The sequence below is a fragment of the Aulonocara stuartgranti genome (genome assembly GCF_965226115.1).
Source record: "Aulonocara stuartgranti genome assembly, chromosome: 22".
NCBI classification, from domain to species: Eukaryota; Metazoa; Chordata; class Actinopteri; order Cichliformes; family Cichlidae; genus Aulonocara; species Aulonocara stuartgranti.
This window is the reverse complement of record NC_138957.1, coordinates 11,667,475-11,691,381: the sequence shown is the minus strand read 5'-3', so window position 1 is coordinate 11,691,381 and position 23,907 is coordinate 11,667,475. Positions and strand designations below refer to the sequence as shown.

At 42.8% G+C, this 23,907-nt stretch overlaps 1 protein-coding gene across 1 annotated transcript in view; it reads left to right on the top strand.

The window, feature by feature from the left end:
* Positions 1–1,050: 1,050 nt before the first annotated feature.
* The window catches only part of npr1a (natriuretic peptide receptor 1a), a 32,898-nt gene continuing 10,041 nt past the window's right edge, over positions 1,051–23,907 (top strand). Inside the window, exons 1-7 of the mRNA XM_082521049.1 lie at positions 1,051–1,398; positions 4,791–5,531; positions 13,095–13,285; positions 13,382–13,495; positions 13,606–13,771; positions 22,049–22,143; positions 23,486–23,621. Of these exons, the coding sequence (XP_082377175.1) occupies positions 4,823–5,531; positions 13,095–13,285; positions 13,382–13,495; positions 13,606–13,771; positions 22,049–22,143; positions 23,486–23,621 (1,411 nt within the window). The 5' untranslated portion in view covers positions 1,051–1,398; positions 4,791–4,822. The remainder of the gene's footprint in view (positions 1,399–4,790; positions 5,532–13,094; positions 13,286–13,381; positions 13,496–13,605; positions 13,772–22,048; positions 22,144–23,485; positions 23,622–23,907) is intronic.

Here is a 23,907-nt window from a genome sequence, read left to right as displayed (position 1 = left end):
ACCAACAACCACAAGTCATGTTTTCAGTAGCTTCATGTTGTCTTTTTTTCTCCAGTAGACACAGCACAATATAATACTTACAAGGTTCTGTTGGCAGAGAACAACCAATCAAAAGAGAGGAAGAGGCCGCACTATAACCCAGAATCAGACACAGAAGGATTATTCTGAATACGGAATCATGCAAAGCTTCTCTAACAGAATCAGAAGAATAAAAGGAGGAAACAGCTCACCTTAACTGTATTTACTGACTTCCTTTGGAGTCGACTTGCTGTATTCAAGTGTGACCTTTACAGTCAAATAAGAGAAACATTAATGTGTGTTTTCATTAACAGGAGAGAGTGGGAGGAAGGCAGGACACATGTGAGAAAGAGAGCAAGAGAGTCTGAGTATGAGGGTGGGTGGTGATCATTTCCAGGAAGAGGTACAGAGAGGGAGAGTTTGTGTGTTTCCAAGTGACTTCCTGGTATACCGGGTGTATCCTGTTAAAACACACACACACACACACACACACACACACACACACACACACACACACACACACACACACACACACATTCTTTGGTTCTCTATATATGTGTTGTGCGTGAACTTTATGGACAATAACAGACTTGCAGTGTGACGTCATGTGTGGCTGTTAATGAACTTTAATCTAAAATCTCTCCTTGCAAAGAGGTCAAAGGTCAGCAGTGAGTTCAGAGATGCTGGAAGTTTGATGAGAAACTGATCAATCATTTAACTTAACTGATGTTAGATAATTCTATGAAAGTTGAACTTTTACTGAGCGGAAGGAAGAATCACAATCATCTGTCTATAATCCATAATCACCCTCAACCTCAGTCATTTTACTCGGGGTTCAATCTAACTAATCAACTGACTAGTGCCGGTATCCAATCAATAAAACCAACTGACGGACGTTTTGTCATAGCTGCAGACAGCCACCAGGGGGCTCCATATCCACATGCTCACGTCGCAGAGCAGCTTATTTCTATAAAGTTTTTGATTAAAAGTAATATTTCAGCCTATCAGGCCTACCTATGCGCAGAGCACGGCGAGGAGGGAGTACTGCGAGCACACATATATAGCCTGTGTCACTTTGGTAACTGAATACACGTAGGTTCAAGCACGCGCTTCAGTTCGCGTTTTCAGGACTGCCCTCTTACCCTCCACACCCCCTCAGTGTGCGCGCACGGCGGGAGGCTGGATTATCACCGGGATGGTTTGTGAGCGCGGAGAAGCGGAAACGCGCCGGCAGCAGCGGGGCGCGAGCCTCCGGTGAGCCTCCGGTGAGACAGAGTTCCCACCGAGTGTTCACGAGGCTTCCTCCTCCGCACGAGCTGCCGCTGAAAACAGCTGGATGTCGTTCTGCGGACACACGGAGATGCGCTGAGCGCCGAACAGGTAAAACAACGTCAGCCGCTCCTCTATTGATGAACTTACACAGGAGAAAGGCGCCGCGAGTTAATAAGCAGTTAGCATAAAGTTATTTTTAGTTCTTTTCTTAGTCTCTGTCCTGGTTACGCTTTCAAATGAACGAAGACTCTGATTTTCCTTCTTCATTTTAACCGAAGTCTATCTGCCTTCAGACAAAACAGCCCACATTAAGAATACATTCAGTTCAACTTGATTTATACATCGCCAAATCACAACAGCAACAAAACAGTGAAAGCCAGCAACCATTAAGCACTTGGCGACACTGGAAAGGAAAAACTCCCTTTGAACAGAAAGAAACCTCCGGTAGAACCAGGCTGAGGGAAGGGCGATCATCTGAGAGACTGGATGGGCATGAGGGGACAAAATATTCATAATCGATCGCGAGAATGATGCATTTGACATCCACGATATCATTGACTGTTTTACATAACAATAGTATTATTAATAATAATAAAAATGATATGTGAAGCACACAGACGGACACACAGACACTCAATGGTCAGATGGACAGTCACCTCAGAATGAAAGTGAGAAAGTGTATTTTTTTGTATGAGGTTTGATGTGTGCACAGATCCTGATCCTAAAGAAGCTGAAAGTTTAGAAACAGACCTGAGTGCTGACAGCTTTTTGTTCCGTGAGTGATGTGTTTGAGTCTCACTGATGTTGCAACAACACTTATATACAACAATGGCACACACACACAGACCGGGTGGCTGAGTGTGTTTTACCTCCATCTCTGGACAGTAAAGTTTTAATCAGCATCAAAAATCCTGATGTGTTAAAGACACTTCAGCCTGACTGAAGTTGGCCTATACTTCTTCTTCCTGTCAGATTTCCTGCTGCCTTTTTTCACAGCAGCCTGCTGTCAGAGATTTATTCATGCGCTCATATGTGTGGAGAAATGGGATGATTAAAGTCTGATTTTGTTTCCACATACAGAGAAGCTATGCACGCATTTCAAGACCACACATCATATTACTTTGCGCTACCTCCCACCATTTGGACAGACCCAGAAACACACGCTGCATTTCAAAACTGGGATGTGAGGGCGTTTTGATGGATTCTTGAGTTTAAAGTGGGACCTACATTTTGGTCAACAGCTCAACAACAGGTGTGAGTCATGTAGGCTGAAAGCCGAAGAGACCAGATCATCTGTACTCTAAATGTGTGGAATCATAGGCAAATTAACATCACCATAACAACCATAACCCTTTACTTAAAGAAAATGAAATAAAGGAGATTTCAAAGTTATTAGGGAGAGCCCAATTCTGTTGATCTGGGCGTAGCATTTTCAGTGGGAGAAACATTTTGTCACTCTTGTTCAGCTCGTCAAGAAACTGACCTTACAGCCCATTGTTCACCAGTGGAGTTAGTTTGAGTCATTATGCAAATGTACTGTTTAAAAGATTGGGGAAACCTACAGCTGAGACTGAAGAAGTCACTTGGATGAGTGATGAAACGTTTCTCCCACTAATAAAACTATGTCCAGATGATTGAGCATGCATCAAGAGTTATTAGGGAGTGGTTTTACTCAACCAGCACAGCTGATGAATTTGAATGGTAAGTGGCTCAGGAATGAAGGGTTTGACATCCCTGGTGCAGATACTGGTACTGCATCTGAAGCTTGACGCCAATGCAGAAGCACTCTAATGTCCAGCAGGGTGCAACTGCTTTGGTCTGATTATACAGAAGTCCAGGGGAAAATGAGCCCACTCCTCACTTGATCGCCGAGCTCAGTACACACTTTCCTGATGAGTTCATGATCTCAGTCCCTAGTTTTAAATCCATCCGTCCATCCATCCATTTTCTTTCACCCTGGACTGGCAGACCTGGTTTCAATTCTTACTGAATAAAACATCAGGTACATATTTTGGAGCTTATTTATTCATTCTCCTTGAAATTCAGTCATCCCTGGAGTGCATTTGATGAAAGAGAGCCAATTAAGTCAAATGAAATGATCCGAGCTGTCAAGTTGCTATAATGCGAGTGGACTGATTCCAGTCATGGAGCCACACCACCTGGCTTCAAACTTCACCGTGACCTCAGTTTTGTTTCTCTCTTCTTTGTTCGCTAACTGTTAAAGATGAGAAGACGAGAAAAGGATCCTTCGTTGTTTGGAACAGCTGATGAACTAATGCTGTCACCATTAACATTGTGTTGTCTTTGACCTCTGCTTACCTCATTCCTTGTATTTTATAATAATAATAATGGATACTTTATTGATCCCCATGGGGAAATTACTTGTTTTTCTCTGCATTTGACCCATTCACTCAGTGAAGCAGTGGGCAGCCCACTAAGCAGGCGCCCGGGGAGCAGTGTGTAGGGACGGTACCTTGCTCAGGGGTACCTCAGGGTAGCCGTTAAGTGGATTCAAACCGCCGACCTTCCGATCATGGGGCGACCACTTTACCTACTGAGCTATCCCTGGGATGAATTAGACCTGTTTTAGTATTTTTAATTCTCTCCTACCTTGTTAAAGTGACTCAACTCAACATTTTCTGCATTTATTTCAAATTAAAAGCCCTGTTAGCTTTGCAGTACAGAAACTGTATGTCCATATGTCAGTGAGGCTTTTATTATGGAAACTAATGGATAAACCGTGCACATCTGCTTCCTCACGCAGGTGTTACCCTATCACAGGACTGTATAAATGAGGTACAGAGAAAGATGACAAAGGAAACCCAGGTAGAGCAGAAAAATGTGAGGAAGAAGCTGATGAAGATGTTCAGATTAACTCTGTGGTCTGTTGAAAGGAGTCACATAGCTCTGCAGCTCTGATCAAAAGGGACTAGGAAGCCGGGGAGGATTTGGAGTTTGATGAAACCTTAACCCTAACATGCAGTCAGACTTCTCCCATGCGTTCGTTTAGCTTTTAAAGAGAACAACTCATTTTATTCAGAGGACCCTGAACTCTGATGTGTTCTCTCTTCACTCTTTAGTTGGCCTTTCCCTCACACCTTACTCTTATCATTCACCTCTGTTCGGTTTTACAGCTCTGTGTTACCAGGAACAGATGGACTGTAAGAGTGTGACTGCTTCACTGACTCTCACAGCAGCAGATTAGATCTAATTGTCACTCACATTACTCATTAATCAAACGGTAAACATGGTCAGGCTGCTGTTTAACAAGCAATTATCTTGGACCGGCCCAGTGGAGGACTTCAGCTTCATGTCTGCAAACACATGGCCACGTGAAGGATGGATAGATCCCACTCAATGATCCCACACGGAAACTCGCACAGACTTTCCAGAATTCCCAGCAGCTTCAAGTTTCAGTAGCTGTTCTGATGAATAAAGGTTTGTTTAGAATTTTCTCTACAGGACACGCTGATTAACACTGTGTTATATTTTCCCCACAGCTCGTCTGACAGGCTATTAACGCCTCTTCATCATGCTGCCCTGGGCCTGTCCCTTGCTCTTCCTGGTCCTTCTTCCTGCCCAATCAGCTGCAACCTCTCTAACTGCTGACAACAGAACGGAGAACCTTCAGGAGGTCACCCTGGCAGCCATCTTGCCTCTGACTAACACTAACTATGCATGGGCATGGCCTCGGGTTGCGCCCGCCATCTACCAGGCATTACAGCAGGTGAACTCTGACCCCTGGTTGCTACCAGGTCTGAAGCTGCGGCTAGTTTATGGCAGCTCAGAGAGCCGCGACGGCTTTTGCTCAGACTCCATAGCGCCGCTTGTAGCCGTCGACCTCAAGCTGTCCCACGACCCCTGGGCCTTCATTGGACCCGGCTGCGACTACTCATCCTCACCTGTTGCCCGCTTTACCACCCACTGGGATGTTCCCATGGTGACAGCTGGTGCCCGAGCAATCGGCTTCAATTTGTACGCTGCGGTCACCAACACGGGCCCCACTCACAAAAAGCTGGGTGAGTTTGGTGTCAGGATCCAGGAGATGTTTGGCTGGCAGCGGCACGCCACGGTCATCTTCAGTGACAACAGGGACGCCAATGATGATCCGCTGTGCTACTTCGCTGTGGAGGGGCTGTATGAGCTGCTGGGCAAACGTAACATCACTGTCCACGACCACGTCATCCAGGGCGACGTCAACTACAAGTCGATGGTCCAGGATATCCGTGACAATGGCCGAGGTCATATTCTTCTTCTGCTGCTTTCATTCCTCATGTTTTAACAGTTGTTGTTGTCCTCATCCCACTGCTTTCTGTTCGTCCTTTTCTCTAAAATTAACTGCGTAAAAGCTACGCTGTTTCTGCTCACTCTTTAAGAGCAGACATCTCAAGGTTACTTATTCTTTTACGTTCATGCCATTCCTTTTAGCCGAGGTGATCCATGATCTTGGGGAAGATGGCTTTTCAGCTGCTTTTGTTGCCCAGTTTCAACTCCTCCAGCCTTGCTTCTTTTTCATTTCTTCTTCAGACACTTCAACTGATTTAGCATTATTTTCTTCATTCATTTTGTTCTTTTATTTTCCAGTTTTCCTTTTTGCTTCCTTCCTTAACTGAGTTTTTTTCTTTTCATTCTTTGTTCTTTCATTCTTTCATCAGATGAAAAGCTGTGGTCAGATGCTTCATTTGCTCTCGTGTCACTGATTGTTTTTCCTTCATGACACTCCTCCTTCCTCCTTTCCTTTCCTCCCTGCCTTATTGTTGTTCTCCTTGTTAAATGATGGTTAATTATTCTGAGATTTTTATCCTCACTGGTTAATGACTGACTTCACCTCTGTGTGTTTGGGTGCTCCTACATGTTTGTGAGGAGTAATTTCATTTTAAGACCTTGGAGTGGGGACAGTCCTGTGGGGACCTCCGCGTGACAGTTCAAACGTCATTTTAGAGGAAAATTATATTTTCAGTCTCTAACTTATTAATGGAAATTAGTTCATGAGCGATACATGCAGATCGCTGCTTTGGACTTTGATTTGCAGTCAGCGGTGGTCAGACTGGAAGTGTCAGTCATTTAGCTTAGTCTTCAATCAATGACAAGCGTGTTCATGGTGTTTGGGCAGCACTGGCTGCTGAAGGTGACTGAAACACAGCTGGAGCTGGAAATGCTTTGCATGATATCAGGTTCAGTTTGTGGGTAATGATGTGAGTGAGGGTCTACAAGTACAGAAAACAAATGTGTGTCTGTGTGTGTGTTTGCTGAACACACATGTAAACAATCAGTCTGTAATTTAGTACAGAAGAAGAAGCAGAAGTGAGCCTGTTTGCTGTGTTTCTGCTCCTCGCCGTCAGCACGTTTTTATTGTAAGCATCACTGAAACGCTGCTCTGATGGCGTGAAAATGTTTGCAGTGACCTGCATCGCCCGCTGATGTCACAGTGTGAATTAGATCACGAGATCAGAGCTGTGTGACATGATGACATCATCACAGACACACTATCGTCCTTTAACCAACGCCAGCTGCTGCACCCAGCAACATGGACGTCCTAGTAATTACCTCTGAACCCACACCCACCATTGGACACTACATGGAGAAACATTATGAGCACGCTTGTGTTCATAATGTTTGTGTGTGTGTGTGTGTGTCAGCATTAATCAGTCAGTCCTGTTTTCTTTTCTGCTTCCATTAAAAGCACTTTTGGCTGCAGACAAACCAACATGTGACTTTCTGCCTTTCGCATGTGAAATTCTCAGTATTCACATTTTTTTGTCCACCTTGGGGACTGTGTGGACAGAAGGGGGTTGGGTGGTGGTGGTATTTGTCTTTTTTCTCTAACAGTTGATTATTTTCAGGCTCTGTTATAGCAAGGTGGGGGATGGGGGGTGTTTTTGTTTTTCTCATCCCACATTTATTCTTGATTTCTCTGGAGAAAAAAATAAATTCAGACCATGAAGTTCTCATCAGTTTTTTATCAGGAACCCCAACAATACCCCACAACAGTGTGGGAGTGGTGAGAAAGAAGTATATAAACGACGGATAGCCAACCAAGATTTCACTAAGCACCATCCATGTTGGTTTATTATTTCAGGAAATGACCAGGAGAGAGTGGCATGCTAAGTTATCAGCCAGTGCTAGCTGATAGTCATTTATGAACTGAATCATTGTACATTTGCCAAATTCTGAACACATTTTAATGAACAGCATGATTTTAGCTATCCACAATAATTAGTTAACACAGTTTTTTATATGTTGATTTGGGATTTTTTTAGAGACCTGGAATGTAAATATGCCTGTCTTTAAAGGACTTTGGGTCAGCTTCTGTTGTTTAAATGTGGTATGGGCTATAAAGAATTGACATCACAATATTTTTTCATTAAAAAAACTTTCAGTTCAGTGGGATTCAGTGAGGTCAGGTTAATTGGTGATTCTAAATTGCACATAGGCGTGAATGTGAGTGTGAATGATTGGCTGTCTGTGTGTTAGCCCTGTCACTGCGCAATTGCGGAAGAAAATGTATGGATGGATGGTAAGGTTGGGCGATTGGACGAATATCGACCATCAACAATAGGCTGAGTTTTTCACTGATCGTTTTTACTAGAGCTATTTATTTATTTATTTATTTATTTATTTGCCCATGAGTAAGTTAGCTACTAATGTTGGTTGAAGCTAAAAGAAGCAGCCAACGGAAAAAATAATAGGGCTGTTTTAACGGCAGCGTCTTCCAGCTGCGAGCAAATGAACCCTCCTCAGTGTGCGCCCAAATGTAGCGATTCAAACCCAACAATGGTGGGGAGGGAAACACGTGTTGACAGGCTGTTCCAGTGTTTATCCGTCTTACACACTTGACCAAACAGCAAATACAAAATTAAGTAAGTTAGTAAGTAAGTTAAAGTTAAAGTAAGTTGAAAGTTAAAATGTCTCTTAAGCACAAAAATGGTCCAGAGGTCCAGTTCTGGTGAATCCTAACAGACAGCTAGCAGCTCCAGCTGCCTGTGTCACTATCCACCTGTCAGTCAAAGAGGCCACGCACCCAAATAATATTACCCCAAAATAATGGGGTAATGTTTACACATCGCAGTTTTTTGACTTCAGAGAGGTGCTTGCTCTGTCCTTTCTGCTTCTCAAAGGTGCTGCCTGGGTCATGGACTGCTGCTTTGGTATGATGAGATGTGATTTCAGATTTTAGAAGATGAATCCAAGACTGGTTATGAAAGGTGAAAGAGCTACAGAAAGTTGTGTGGGTGTTATTTTTTAATTTAATTTAATTTTTTTTATAACAAATTAGGTTTTTTGAGACGTTTGCAACAAAAAGGTTGCGCAAAGCCTTTCTGAGGAAAATGAACTTTGAAGAGTTTATTGAATCTGTCTTTATTTCTATTCCTGCCCAAATCTGTCCCATGAAAGGACACATGTGGGTCTGCTAAGAAGAGGAGGACGTTACCAGCTCTGGGCTGTCCCTAACATCTGCATGCTTAAATCAGTCACCACAGGTCAGATTTCGCACATGAGCAGCAGGATTTGAGACATGACAGGTGCTGTAGTCTTGGACTTTGGCTCCAAACTTCAATTTAATTTTAGTCTTAATTTAGGCATCTCAGTTTTTTCTTAGATTTAAGGTAATTCTGGTTGACTATATATCATAAGATTATAGCAGACTATATCTAAAGCTGATTCAGTGACTAAAATCTAAAGTTTGAGGAGTTGTTTTTAGCAGTGAGAGTTGCTCCACATGGTTTACAAATTGATATAATATTTGAAATTTGTCCATATGTCTGCTCTTCTCTTCCTCTCAAGAATTGAGATTTTCATCAAATGACTGCACCTAACCTTACTGTACAAGGAGATTCTTTTTCTGATTGGATTGCATTCAAACTCGTCCCGCCTTTCTACGCAACTTAATTAGCTCTGATTGGATCTTCCATCTCTAGAATCACCCCACAGGGTGCGCAGGAGGTGTGGACTAAGTTTGTGAATGCGATACCTTGAGAATTAAATCTCGGATGAGTTCACATCTCAGTGACCTCAACCTAAAGGTCAAGGGTCAGAGGTCAAGTTTTCTGAAAATCTTGTGAATGTGATAACTCGAGAATTGGGATGGGAATTGATAAGAATTTATCGATTCAGATTCCATTATCGATTCTTTTATCAATCATCTTATCTCATCTTATCTCATTGGCTCCATTTTGAGAGTCACCACCAGCAATAAAGAAATTAGGCTCATGCAAATTAATAGCATGCTGTCGATCAAATGTTTGTGCATGTTTGTTGAGGTTTTTCCCCTCTTTGATATGAGCAGTGTTGTTACTTAAAAAGGCCATTATTACTCATATTACACAGAACACCTTTCTTAAAACTAATGCAGTATGTTACTTAATTCAATTCAATTCAATTCAATTTTATTTATATAGCGCCAAATCACAACATAAGTCGCCTCAAGGCGCTTCATAGATACAGAGAAAAACCCAACAATCATATGACCCCCTATGAGCAAGCACTTTGGCGACAGTGGGAAGGAAAAACTCCCTTTTAACAGGAAGAAACCTCCGGCAGAACCAGACTCAGGGAGGGGCGGGGCCATCTGCTGCGACCGGTTGGGGTGAGAGAAGGAAGACAGGATAAAAGACATGCTGTGGAAGAGAGACAGAGGTTAATAACAGATATTATTCAATGCAGAGAGGTCTATTAACACATAGTGAGTGAGAAAGGTGATTGGAAAGGAAAAACTCAATGCATCATGGGTAGGGATGGGTATCGTTTAGGTTTTATCCGATACCGGTGCCAAATCGGTACTTTTGAAACGGTGCCGGTGCTCAAACGGTGCTCAAACGGTGCTCAAACCGGTGCTTAAAGAATGGAGAACACAAAATTGGTCCAAAAACCTCTCATGTTCAGCTGTTTTTTGTAAAAATATAACAATGTTAGCCTTTTCTGCAGCTATGGGGCATATATGGTATCACTCTTGGCTGGAAGCAGTGCTTAAACAATGGAAAAAACACAAACTTTGTCCAAAAACCTCTCATGTTTAACTGTTTTCTTTGGTCATTTTAGCCTTTTTAGCCAGGGTGAAGGGAGTATCTGCCATCAAACAAGAGGACAGCCGCATGTAGCTATGATGATGTTTGCTAGTTCACCTTACATGCATTAATGTAATAACGTGGTTAGCCTACTCAACGTAAATTAGCTACTCACGCAGAGAAGAACGGCTGCTGCCACCATCATCCGTCATCATTTCTGCTACACTGGCAGGGCTAGGGGCCAGGACTCTCCTCTTCGTGTTTTTGGGGGATGTTGCATAACAGGCAACCCACCCGCAGTAGATGTGCTCGGTGTGAGGTCTCGCAGCAAGCTATCAAATACAGCGCATTTCTGGGCTTTTAAAAAAAACGCTATGCGTCGCCAGGTGTTTCATCGGATTTGAGGTGTTACCTCCTTTGACAGTATCACAGTATCAGCTTCAAGCACTTGTTGCAGGCTGCTGAGTTTGCATATTTTGCTGTGAAGTACAGCCAGACTTTTGACCGCTTCGCCTTGGACATTTTTAATCTGTAGCTCTGCTCTAACAGAACTACGTACCTGGCCCCGCCTACTATCCTCGGAAACGTAAAATGATTGGCTAGAATCTAAAGTGTATCACAGCTCAGGAAAAAAAAGCACCGAAATAAAGCACCGAAATGTGCGCTGCTTTTCGGTCTGGTTACTACCGTTTATGTCAGAACCGGTGCCATTATGGCACCGGACACCGGTACCCATCCCTAATCATGGGAATCCCCGGCAGCCTACGTCTATTGCAGCATAACTAAGAGAGGATTCAGGGTCACCTGGTCCAGCCCTAACTATATGCTTTAGCAAAAAGGAAAGTTTTAAGCCTAATCTTGAAAGTAGAGATAGTGTCTGTCTCCTGAATCCAAACTGGAAGCTGGTTCCACAGAAGAGGGGCCTGAAAACTGAAGGCTCTCCCTCCCATTCTACTTTTAAATACTCTAGGAACAACAAGTAGGCCTGCAGAGCGAGAGCGAAGTGCTCTAATAGGGTGATATGGTACTACAAGGTCATTAAGATAAGATGGGGCCTGATTATTTAAGACCTTGTATGTGAGGAGCAGGATTTTGAATTCAATTCTGGATTTAACAGGAAGCCAATGAAGGGAAGCCAAAACAGGAGAAATATGCTCTCTCTTTCTAGTCCCTGTCAGTACTCTTGCTGCAGCATTTTGGATTAGCTGAAGGCTTTTCAGTGAGTTTTTTGGACATCCTGATAATAATGAATTACAGTAGTCCAGCCTGGAAGTAATAAATGCATGAACTAGTTTTTCAGCGTCACTCTGAGACAGGATATTTCTAATTTTAGAGATGTTGCGCAAATGGAAGAACGCATTCTTACATATTTGTTTAATATGTGCATTGAAGGACATGTCCTGGTCAAAAATGACTCCAAGGTTCCTCACAGCGTTACTGGTGGCCAAGGTAATGCCATCCAGAGTAAGAATCTGGTTAGATACCATATTTCTAGGCTTTTCAGGGCCGAGTACAATAACCTCAGTTTTATCTGAATTAAGAAGCAGAAAGTTAGCGGCCATCCAGGTCTTTATGTCTTTAAGACATTCCTGCAGTTTAACTAATTGGTGTGTGTTATCTGGCTTCATGGACAGATAGAGCTGGGTGTCATCTGCATAGCAGTGAAAATGCATGCTATGTCTTCTAATGATACTGCCTAGGGGAAGCATGTATAATGTAAACAGAATTGGTCCTAGCACTGAACCCTGTGGAACTCCATAATTAACCTCAGTGTGTGAAGAGGACTCTCCATTTACATGAACAAATTGGAGTCTATTAGATAGATATGATACAAACCACTGCAGTGCAGTACCTGTAATACCTACAGCATGTTCTAATCGCTCTAATAGGATATTATGGTCTACAGTATCGAACGCTAATTACTCCCAGGAGAAAGTAATTTGTTATACTGCTCGTTACATTACTTTCATATTACTCTGTAAAATAGCTGAAACACTCATAATCACAATTTAACAATATAAACTTGAGAGGCTACAATCTCACACCGAACCAGCACAAAAACATGAAATGTGAACAGGTAGAAAGGGAGGCTGCAGCTCATCTTTTTTTTTTTTTTTACATGTTGAAGTTAAGGGTCTGGCTGCTGGGGTTGGCATTCACCCTGGGTTGTTGGCGGGCTTAGCAATAGCATGCTGTCTGGGCAGATGCTTACAAAGAACCAATGTTATGTTAGCAGCATAATGCGGTTGTTTCTGTCATGCATGCAGAGATCCACTTTACCATTTATTCCATCCTTTAGTGCAAAAAAAAATAAATGTGACTACGTCATTATTTTCCCTCTCTGACACCTTAACTGAAATCAGCTGATTGTAGTGTGAGTGCAAGAACAGATACGTAGGATCGATAGGCAGGCAAACTAACAGTTCCAAAGAATTGGACTACTGGGAACCAGTTTCCTACAAGAACCAGTTCTTGATTCCCAACCCTCGAGAAGGACTCTTCTGGAGTATCAAACTTACAGCACAGGTGTGTGTACTATGAGACTGAGGGGTAGCACTGGTGGTTGCCATTACATTTATTTTTTTTCATCAGAAAAATGGTCATTGATGAAAAGTATTGGTCATGGAAATTGAGAAGTCTTGTTGATGAGCTGGAATGGGGCTTTTGTTATCCAGGCTTCCACGCAGCTTCCACCATGAAGCACACATGGTGTGTGTAATAAAGATTTACCATCAAGCGTTGGCAGCTGTCTCTGTTCCTTTCCTTTATGGAATAACATTGCTGCTTCTTTGTCTTCAGTTGTGTACATGTGCTGCTCCTGGGACATCTTCAGGACGTTGATGGTCCAATTCTGGAAGGAAGGGGTGGAGCTGGAGGACTATGTCTTCTTCTTCATTGATCTTTTTGCTGAGGGTCTGGACGGGAGCGCTCCCATCAGGCCCTGGTTCAGAGGAGACCAGGAGGACTATGCGGCTCGCAATGCTTTCAGGGTGAGACAAGATGCTCTTTCATTGTTAAATTTTAAAGGATGCTCACTGATGTAAAGTGATCCGGTCAATTGATTCGCTTGTTATTGATTTCGTCAGAGTGTGAAAGTGCTGACGTATCTGCAGCCCCAGAATCCCGAATATCTTCAGTTTGTTAAAACTCTGAAAAAAGACGCAAAGGCGATGTTCAACTTCACCATCAGAGACTCTATGGTACAAATAACAATCCTTATTGATTAACTGAATCTGATATTTCAAATTTTTATTCAAATATGTGAGAGACTGATATTCATCTATAACAATCACATGCTTTGTCCCCTCAGTACAACCTGATTGCCGGAGGGTTCTACGACGGGGTGATACTGTACGCTCATGCTCTGAACGAGACCCTGAATTTGCAAGGACCAGGACTGGGACCAATACTGGGACCAGTCCAGAGGCCCAGAGGAGATGAGGTGACCCGGAGGATGTGGAACAGGACAATCAAAGGTGAGCACAGATATTTGTCAGCGGGTGACTAATCAGAGCACAGCACTGGGCTGAAAATCGCATGTGCACTACAAGTAACTGAGTAAAGTAGCACAGGTGTAGACTTCTCTAACTAACTGGAAAACCACACGTGGTTCTCTGATTGGCTGCCTGTGTGTGATGCTGTTGGACTCAGAGTAGAGGTCATGGACACCCAGTACTGGGTCCCAGTAAAATCTCATTTTGGAGTTTTAATTAGGATTCATTTAGACTGAAGATTGGACATGAATAGGAATCCAATCAATCCTGTATGAAAAAGCCGAAGAAACATAGGAACACATCAGATCAAATGCAAGTGAAAAGAAACACCGACACTAAAGCTTTGGGTTTTAGATTTGCCTTTATTGGATAGTGGCAGTGGAGATAGGCAGGAAAGTGGGGAGACACAGAGAGGATTGGACTCAAACCTGGTCGGCTGCTCTCCTTGCTATATGGTCACCTGCTCACCCACTGGCTAAACGCAACTGCACAACTTTCACACACCTCATCACCCTGTCAATGCCTTATGAGCTGTGGTTGGTGGATGCATGTTGCTAATGTCGACAATGACAACAGAAGTTGATTCAGGTCACTGAAGTCCAGCCTGAGGCTCCAGTGGTAGTTCAAGTTAAAACACTGCTGTCACAATGCGAGAGACAGGTTGCACCTGGACAGATAACCGGTCCATCACAGGGCTGACACACAGAGACATTCACACCTGCAGTTGATCTAGAATCACCTCTTGTTCTAACAAGCTGTATGGTATTCATTGATCTAAAGTCTAAAGTTTGTAAAAGTTTTTAGTTAAAAAGTGTTCACTGGCAGTTCATAATACACACAGATAACACAGTTATCATGCTCCAGATGTAACTTGGTGCTCGCAGATTTAGGTATAGAGAAAGCGGGGCCTTTGAGTGCACAGGTCAGGGACAGGGTCTCTTCAGTGTCATCCTGAACCATAATATGACATTAATCATAAGCTGGAAAATGAACAGCTTTCCAGCTTATGATTAATCTAAGAATTTGCAGGGGGTAAAGCATGTTAATGTCCTGTTGTTCTTTTGTGCGCAAAAACAATAAAAAAAAAAAGATTTTCATATTATTCTCTAACATCTGAAAGATCTTAGTTGAGAGCTCATTTTAAGAAATGCAGCATTTTGATGGGGGTATTATTGACATCATGCAGGACAGGCGGCGAGGACACTAAAGATTTTGTGAATGCAATGACTCGAGAACAAAGTGACAAAATAATTTTGAAATTGGTACCATAGGTGCATCTATTAAAAATCTCAGAGGAGGTCAAATTCTGGTCACCTGAAGGCCAAAGATCAACTTTCCTGAAGATTTTAGGATTTTTAAACTGATACCACAGATGCACCTACTGGGAGGAAGCCACCAGTGTTTTTAACAGTCTGCAATGTCTTTCTTATTTTTGTATATTTTGCTCTTGATTGTATATATTTCGCCTATTCGCTGTTCATTCCTGCTGTCTTCGATTTATATTTTATTCCGGCATAGTTGATTTGAAGCACTTACAATTTCGTTGTACCATGTACAGTGACAATAAAGGGCTTTTCTATTCTATTCTATTCTATTCTATTCTATTCAAACAGAAGAACAGACTGGGCAAAAGATAGCAGGGCAGACAGGAAGGAGAGGAGAAGATTACAAACATGATTGGGGGGGGGGGGGGGGGTGTCCAGGTGTAGAAAACGAATGTCCACGACAGGATATAACAGCAGGACTCAGCTGGAGATGAGCGCTAATCCGATCTGTGTGTGTATATTTGTGTGTATAAGAGAGAGTGTAGTTGGTCATGTATAATAAAGTTTCATAATGCATAAGAAATGAGGACGAAAGGCTTCACAGACCTGGCCAACCTGTTCATCTGCAGTCAGTGTTGTGAAGGTTACTTTTAAAATGTATCCCACTACAGATTACAGAATACATGCCCCAAAATGTATTTTGTAACGTATTCCGTTACGTTACTCAATGAGAGTAACGTATTCTGAATACTTTGGATTACTTCATATATTATCATGCTTTTTTACAACTACATGAATGTACTATTGCTGTGTGATTTATTACTATTACTGAAGGTTACTCGCCATACGAATACAACTAGATTTTTAAGTCTTAATATAAAATGAGTAATAGTAGGGTGGACATTAGGTGAGGCTGCACTTTTTGCAGCGATCTCGTATAGAAAACTATTCCGTACGTATATAAAATAGGTCCGCGGCTCCGAACCGTAGTAAAGGGGCCTCTGGCTAATACGTCGGGCTCCGTGTCGGGCTCGTAGCTGAAAACTAGCTTTACTTTGTTGTCTGGGTCGACTGCTAGCGAGAGACAGAGAGAGGCATTGAAAGACTGCTCCAACGGAACTTGCTGTTTCAGAGAAAACACGAACATAGCGTACAGTCGAGTCTTAATAGCTTACTTACAACTGGGCTCGTCAGGGACTCTTTTTGGCTGCAGTGGTTATTATTATATTTACATGCTTCCAGCTCCCGTTTCTGCTCGGTGACAGCTCGTACTTTTCCTTTTTCTCCCTCCCTCGCGCTCACAGAAACATAACGGGTATGGCAGTCCATTCTCCCTGCAGCCCAGACTACACTGCTCATGAGAGGCTACATTCTTTAGGGCGATGCCTGTAACACTCTCTTATTGCCTACATATTAAATCATTTTTTAAAATATTTCCTCACGTCATTATGAGACGCTAGATTGAGACACAGACATTAGAGCCTCTGTGTTTTGTTTGGGTTTCCACCGGCGTGGAATTACCAAAAATAGAGAGGGGACAGCCTAACATATGAAACAGGAAAGTACCGCAGTGTAATCCATTTATTTCAGCAAAGTAACTATTCTGAATACCACCTTTTTAAATGGTAACTGCAATGGAATACAGTTACTCATATTTTGTATTTTAAATACGTAACGGCGGTACATGTATTCCGTTACTCCCCAACACTGTCTGCAGCTGTGAGTCAGATGTGAAGCACAGTGTGAGCCTGCTGACTGGTGCAGACAACGCTACACGTGAATCTCTCAGGGTGACTTTTTTAAGCAAGCAAACATAGTGGCAGGAAAAATCTCCTCCTGGTTTATCATTCATTTACAGCACACACCGAACATGACATTGATTTTTTTTTTAATTACATAAAAACAATAAAACTGCTTAAAGGAACAGAACACAGCAGATTAGCACTTCATCAGCTAACATGGTTAGATCCTATTTTAATATACAGTGTGAACACACTGATCTCCAGTGTTCTCTTTCCATGTCACTGGTACACTCTGACCCACAACCACACACACACACGTTGGTCCATGTGCAGCGTAAACTCTCCAGAGGGGACTGGGTTACCATCCTGTGCTGCCGATTGGTGTGGATCAGGGAAGGACGTCCATCGATGGTCCAGTCAGTTTAGGATCAAGCTTTCATGTCCCATAATGACTCGGCTGTCAGAGCGTCTGTTGGAGGGAGTGGAATTAAATGTTTTTCTATGCATTTCCTAATTGCCATGAAGAACCAGTTAGGTCAGTCCTGAAAACTAGTCTAAACTGGGATAAATTACAACTGCATTCTCAAACTGGAACAGCTCGAGCCTGGTTTCCTCGCAGTGCTATTTCTGTTGTAGTATTTTTGTAACCCTGTTTCCAAAAGACTTGGCCGACTGCTAAAAACAATGTAATCATTTACACTCTGTCAGGTCTCAAATTTAATTGAAACAAGTCCAAAGACTTATCATGTTGAATTTCAATGAAAGACAGAAAGTTTTAAAATTCCCTTTTAACAGGCATAAACCAGAAGACAGGACAAGACATGCTGTGGAAGACAGCCAGAGACTGATTAATAACTAATGATTAAATGCAGAGAGGTGTATAAAAACACAGTGAGTGAAAAAGGTGACTGACGTAGAAACACAGAGGAAGGCACCAGCTGCATAACTAATGGGTCCCGTGATCCAATCATAACAATATGCTTTATCAAAAAGAAAAGACAATAAAAACCCCTTGCTTTACTCTGCAACAGTCTGTCTCTTCAGAGAGGTAAAGATGAGGTGATACAGCTCAGAGGAAAACGAGCTAAACTTCGGCCATGTGCTGTTTTCTGTTACAAGTCAAAGTCTCTCTATTTTACGGAGCCCCTCTGATGACATGGTCCAAAAAATAAATAAATTGTGGCCACAAAATACTACTTCGTGGGCACGAAATGGGTATAACGTGCGCAAGAAATGCTCATTTGTGGGCACGAAACACTTGACCGATAACCGTGATCCTTCCCAGGCCCTTGCAGTTGGTTGACAATAAAATCTATCCCGGCATCCAGGTCGTACTTACGTCTGTAAAGCAGCTGGGCTCATAATATCCCGTTTAAATGTCTCTCCGTAATAATGGTTCCTTGCATTGCCAGGCTTTTCAAAATGCATTTGTAGCTCATTCCCAGCCTAAAAAAACCTCAATCATACTGTCTCTGTCCATGGTGTATAGGTTTAGCCTACTCTTATGCTTATGTCTCTACGCAGCTGTCCAGGAATTGTATCAATATGATGTGCGCACGTTATCTATTTTGTTGCCACAAATGCGTAATTCATTGCCACGTTATACCCAATTCGTGCCCACAAATTAGCATTTCGTGCGCACGTTATACCTATTTCGTGCCCTCGAAATAGTATTTCGTGGCCACAATTAAGTATTTCGTGGGCACGTTATACTATTTCGACGGCACGAATTAGTATTTTGTGGCCACAATTTATTTATTTTTTGGACCACGTCATCAGAGGGGCTCCGTACTATTTGTCTCCCTTGGGAGATATTTTTTTCAGTTACACCACACAGACCCCTCCACACAATCACAAAAATGATACATATATACATAGAATAATAAAAACATTAAAAAGATTGTTCAGAGTAAGTAAATAAATAAATCAAAATAAAAACACTTATCCCCCCCCCCCCAAAAACAAACAAACAAACAAACAAACAAAAAAACCCCAATGGAATCCAACACATGCATCTGTAACCACAATAAAACATTTTTAAGGAACTAAGCAGCCAAATCTGTGCAGTGTTTTATTTTTCTGGGCCTGTTAATCTCGTGCTTTGTGTGGACTATAAATAATGTGTAAGGATCACCATCTACTTTATTAATATTTGGAATGAGCATTTTTTGGAAACAGGGCTGTACCTTAGAAACAGATATGTCCTTATATTTATCACGTATATGTCAACCAGCACTAATATAATCAAAACCAGAGTCAGACTCAGGAGCGGGACGCCCAGGTCCCACTGTGATTTCGGTGTGTGTTTCTTCAGTGTGTATGCGAGTGTGTTGATGGTGCTGATAAACAGGCTGCTCTGTGTGCTCTTTATTAGATTGAACAGCTTTTATCCACAACATACACCGAAACACCGTCAGCGGCCATCAATCAGTGGGCATTTGCGTCAGAGGTGTGTGAGATGGTGGATGGGGGTACAGGAGAAGGGGAGGGGAAATGAGGGGGTGGTAGTAAACAATCCTAATAGATGAAAGGAGGACAACAGTAGAAATGAATATAAACCTTTAACAAAAAGCAAACCTTCACCAAGCCTATGTAGTATTTGCCATTAAAGAATAATATTGTATTCTCTATATATTCTATTAATTTTATTTCTCTTGAAACACACGTTAAGAGGTTTGTAGTGCAGTAAAAACAAAGTGCTAAGTGCAGTCTTTTGATACTTGCCTGGCTGAAATTCATTTTAATTTAACTGACATCATTTTGACTACAGATATAATTTTATTATTTTTTATTTATGCGCATACAAGTGGTAAATGGCCTGTATTTGTATAGCGCTTTTGCTAGTCCCACCTAGGGACCCCAAAGCGCTTTACACACCCAGTCATCCACCCATTCACACACTGGTGGAGGCAAGCTACAGTCTCCGTCAATTTCACCTGGACTCACAACACCAACACCCTGGTAAAGAAGGCCTAACAGCAACTGCACTTCATCTGTGTCCTGAGGAAGAAAAAGCTGGACCAGAAACTGCTGCTAGCCTAGCATGCCTCACTGGAGAGCGTGCTCGCCTGATGCCTGGGTGTTTGGTATGCTTGGGCCACTACTGAGAACAGTAAGGTTGCACAGAAGGTAATGAACACCGCTCAAAAAAATCATTGGCTGCCTTCTGCCACCCCTGGAGGTCATTGCCAGATCCTCCTGTCTCAGAAAAACCAGGGCCATGATGACTTGCCTTGCATCCCACCCACCACATGTTTGACCTGCTGCCCTATGGTTGGTGCTTCAGGTCAATCAGGTCCCACACCTCCAGACTTAAAAACAGCATATTCCCCTGGGCTGTTCGGACTGTCAACAAACACTATCCCCCACATCACACCCCTGCCCACTCACCTCACCAATCGGAGCCTTCATCTGAGTAACCATCACCACTCAGACCACTCGCACGTGGACTCTTTTCAGACCGAGTAATTTGCATCCTTGCACTGCCTTTTGCAATTTCTTCTGTAATGTGTGCCTTTTGTGTATACCCCTCATGATTGTATGTATTTAAGCTGTTTGCTATTTATTCCTGCTGTCTACTATTCATATTTTACTCCAGCATGGTTGATGTGGAGCACCCACAATTTCATTGTACATTTTCAATGACAACAAAGGGCTATTCTATCCTGCCTGCTGTGTCCCTTGCATCTTGTTAAGTCCTCTTTGCTGCATGAGATAGCCCCTTTTAGTTACTTCCTGTTTTATTTTGTTAGTCTCTTGTCTCATGTGTTGTATTTAGTTGGATTTTCTGTTTGGAGTTTCCATTGTGCAGTTTATGTTCTAAGGCTTTTTCTTAATTGTGAACCAAGAAAACATTAAATTAACCTTCATCATGTTTGCAGACAGAAAGACATAAAAGCACTCAAAGGTGCTCACGATTACATCTCAGTGAGTTTATTCACATTTCTTTAAATTTCAGAGCATTTCACCATAACGCGCCCACTAAAGGACAGTCTCAGGTAACTGAGCTTTGCCAAAATGCAGCGAGTATGAGGGAATTCTGATGGACATTTGTTGTGTCTCAGTTACTCATTAAATGAGGCTGTGCTGGAGTCTAGCTTCACTGTGTTTAACTTTGTTGTGCTTCACTAGAAGCATTGTTGTTTCTAGCTAATCAGAAAATATTCAGTTATTACAAAACTGTTGAGTAAAAGAAAAAAAAAGTTGACAATGACATTTTATTTACAATAATCTCTTCTCTCTGCTTGGTGGTATTACAAACAGGGTGGAGAACCACAGGGCTTTAAATGAGGAACCATTTCAGCTTAAAAACCCTCATTTGTCCCTCCATGTCCATACAGAACAGTGGGGTGGGGCAGGCTGCAGTAACCATGACCATACCACTGTAAAACCAGAAAATCTGACAGCTTTTATTTGATAAAGGTTGGTCGGTCGGCTGATTCTTTGAGGTCCCTCCCCCCTCGAGCTTGTATATTGCTGTTGTTTGCTGTGACACAGTGTCTCCATTCCTGATAATGGTCAGGAAGAAAACAAGCTCCTGTTTCACTGATTCCTTAAATTGAAGGTGAACCCGAGTTTAAATCCTGCAGGCTGTTGAGCTGTATGCAGTTTAATTGGCTCAGAGACTTCACTAGCCACAAGCTGCTTCACTAGCCACGAGCCCGAGGAGGCCATGCTTCAATGTGCAGATTGATTTCCACACAATTGTGTGCATTTATACATATTACTACAGGCATAATAAAAAGCGACAGATGTTTGACTGACTGAGGAGCCAAAATCAGTGTGGAGAATTATTCCTGTAAACAAGCCGCTCTGTCAGTGATCATTCCACCTTTTTTTTTATTGTTGTTGGTGTTTGTCAAGGGATCTGAGAAGACTGCAGAGTGGTCGCAGTATTTTTCCATGTTGGAGCAGAAATGTGAGAATTACATCACCAACCTGTCAGGCTTCAGTTCACATTTGTGTTTGTCTAAGCTAGATCTTTGACCTTTTGGGTATGCGAGATAAAGACTTCCATCATTCAGGGTGCCAATAAAATATGTCAAATAAATAAATTTGATTGTGAAAGTAAACATTTCTCAGAACATGGTAAAAAAAGATTAACGTGACCTCACGTCAGTTCAAACTGTGCCCGAGCTGAGTGAAAATATTTCCCCATCGCTGCAAAGCAAACACTCAGAAATAACAGAGAAAAGAGTTAGTGTTCTCCAAGATCACAAACAGATAACATCTGCTCTGTGGCGTCTCTGCAGGCGTGATGGGCCCTGTGGAGATGGACGAGTTCGGGGACAGAGAGATGGACTTCGCTGTGTGGGACATGACCGATGTTGAGTCTGGAGAATTCCAGGTAAGACTATTGATGTCATCATTGTCATGTAACACCTTAGAGGTACGATAAAGGCTGCAGAGCTACCGTAAAACCGACTGGAGTAAAGTTCAGTGTGTCAGGGGAGACCCCGACGAGCGAACCAAGCTCTTGCAATGGTTGTATAAGGATCGAATGGCCCGTAGTAACGGGCCAGACACCCTATACTCCCCCAACAGCTCCCACAGGACACCCCGAGGAACACGGTCGAATGCCTTCTCCAAGTCCACAAAACACATGTAGACTGGTTGGGCAAACTCCCATGCACCCTCAAGTATCCTTGAGAGGATAAAGAGCTGGTCCAGTGTTCCGCGACCAGGACGAAAACCGCATTGTTCCTCCTGTATCCGAGGTTCGACTAGCGGACTCTCTTTTCCAGCACCCTGGCGTAGACTTTCCCAGGGAGGCTGAGGAGTGTGATCCCCCTGTAGTTGGAACACACCCTCCGGTCCCCCTTCTTAAAGATGGGGACCACCACCCCGGTCTGCCAGTCCAGGGGTACTGCCCCTGATCTCCACGCAACATTGTAGAGGCGTGTCAACCAGGACAGCCCTACAAAAAATAAAATAAAAATAAAAGTGCCAATAATCCCCAGTGCGTGTTCTCTTCGTGTGTCAGTTCCCAGCTCCCTCTTCGGTGTCTATGTACACTTGTGCCCAGCACCCTCCACCCATTTCCTCAATCCACCTGGAAACAAGAGACACTGCTGTAAGTATATTCCAAACAACTGGCCAACAGAAACACTTTCACCTCACTAGCAGGAGAACTGATTGTACAACGATCCTGTGCTGACTGTCGCCCAGTTAGTAGTACTCACTTGACGAGGCTGATCAGCAGCAGGTGAGTGTAATTACTCCAGATGTCACTGGCTCCAAGGCAGGAAAACTCTCCAAGCCTGGTGTAGCAGCACCAGAGAATTAAACTTAGAACATCCTTTAACCCCAAACCAGAGTTCAAATTCTAAACCCTGCGTCCCCAACCCAGGGCCCTGACACACCAATAAACCCTATTCCAGGGGTGGCCAACTCCAGGCCTCGAGAGCCAGTGTCCTGCAGGTTTTAGATATCACTCTGGGTCATCACAACTGAATCAAATGATTAGTTCATTACCAGGCCTCTGCAGAACTTCAAGAAATGATGAGGTGGTAATTTAGCCATTTAAATCAGCTGTGATGGATCAAGGACACATCTGAAACCTGCAAGACACCAGCCCTCGAGGCCTGGAGTTGGCCACTCCTGCCCTATTCGATACTGTTAGGGAGTAAGTGAGATTGCAGGCTTTGAACAAAGTGAAGAAACCAGTTGTGGTGTGTGTATGTTCCCAGGTGGTGTGCGTGTATAACAGCAGCATAAAGCAGCTCATCCTGCAAAATGGTCTAAACTTCCACTGGCCCAAAGGTTCTCCGCCACCAGACATCCCCAAGTGTGGCTTCAAGAACAACAACCCAGCATGTCTCACAAGTACGAACGCACAACTACAGACTACAGACCAAACTGCACAAAGGATGTCACGAGAACCAATGCATGGACTGGTTCTTATATAGTGCATTTGTATATAGTGCTTATAGTGAAGTTTGATATGTTCAAAAGGGTCTTTGCAATGGCTAACGTTATACATCCTTAAGGTAACTTAATGGAACTAACTTTAAAGTAACACTAACAGTATACTCAGTCATTTCAGCCTCTGTGCTGTCAAAAAATATAGTTAACACTTTAAAGAAACAGCTTGCTGCCAGGATGCCATTGA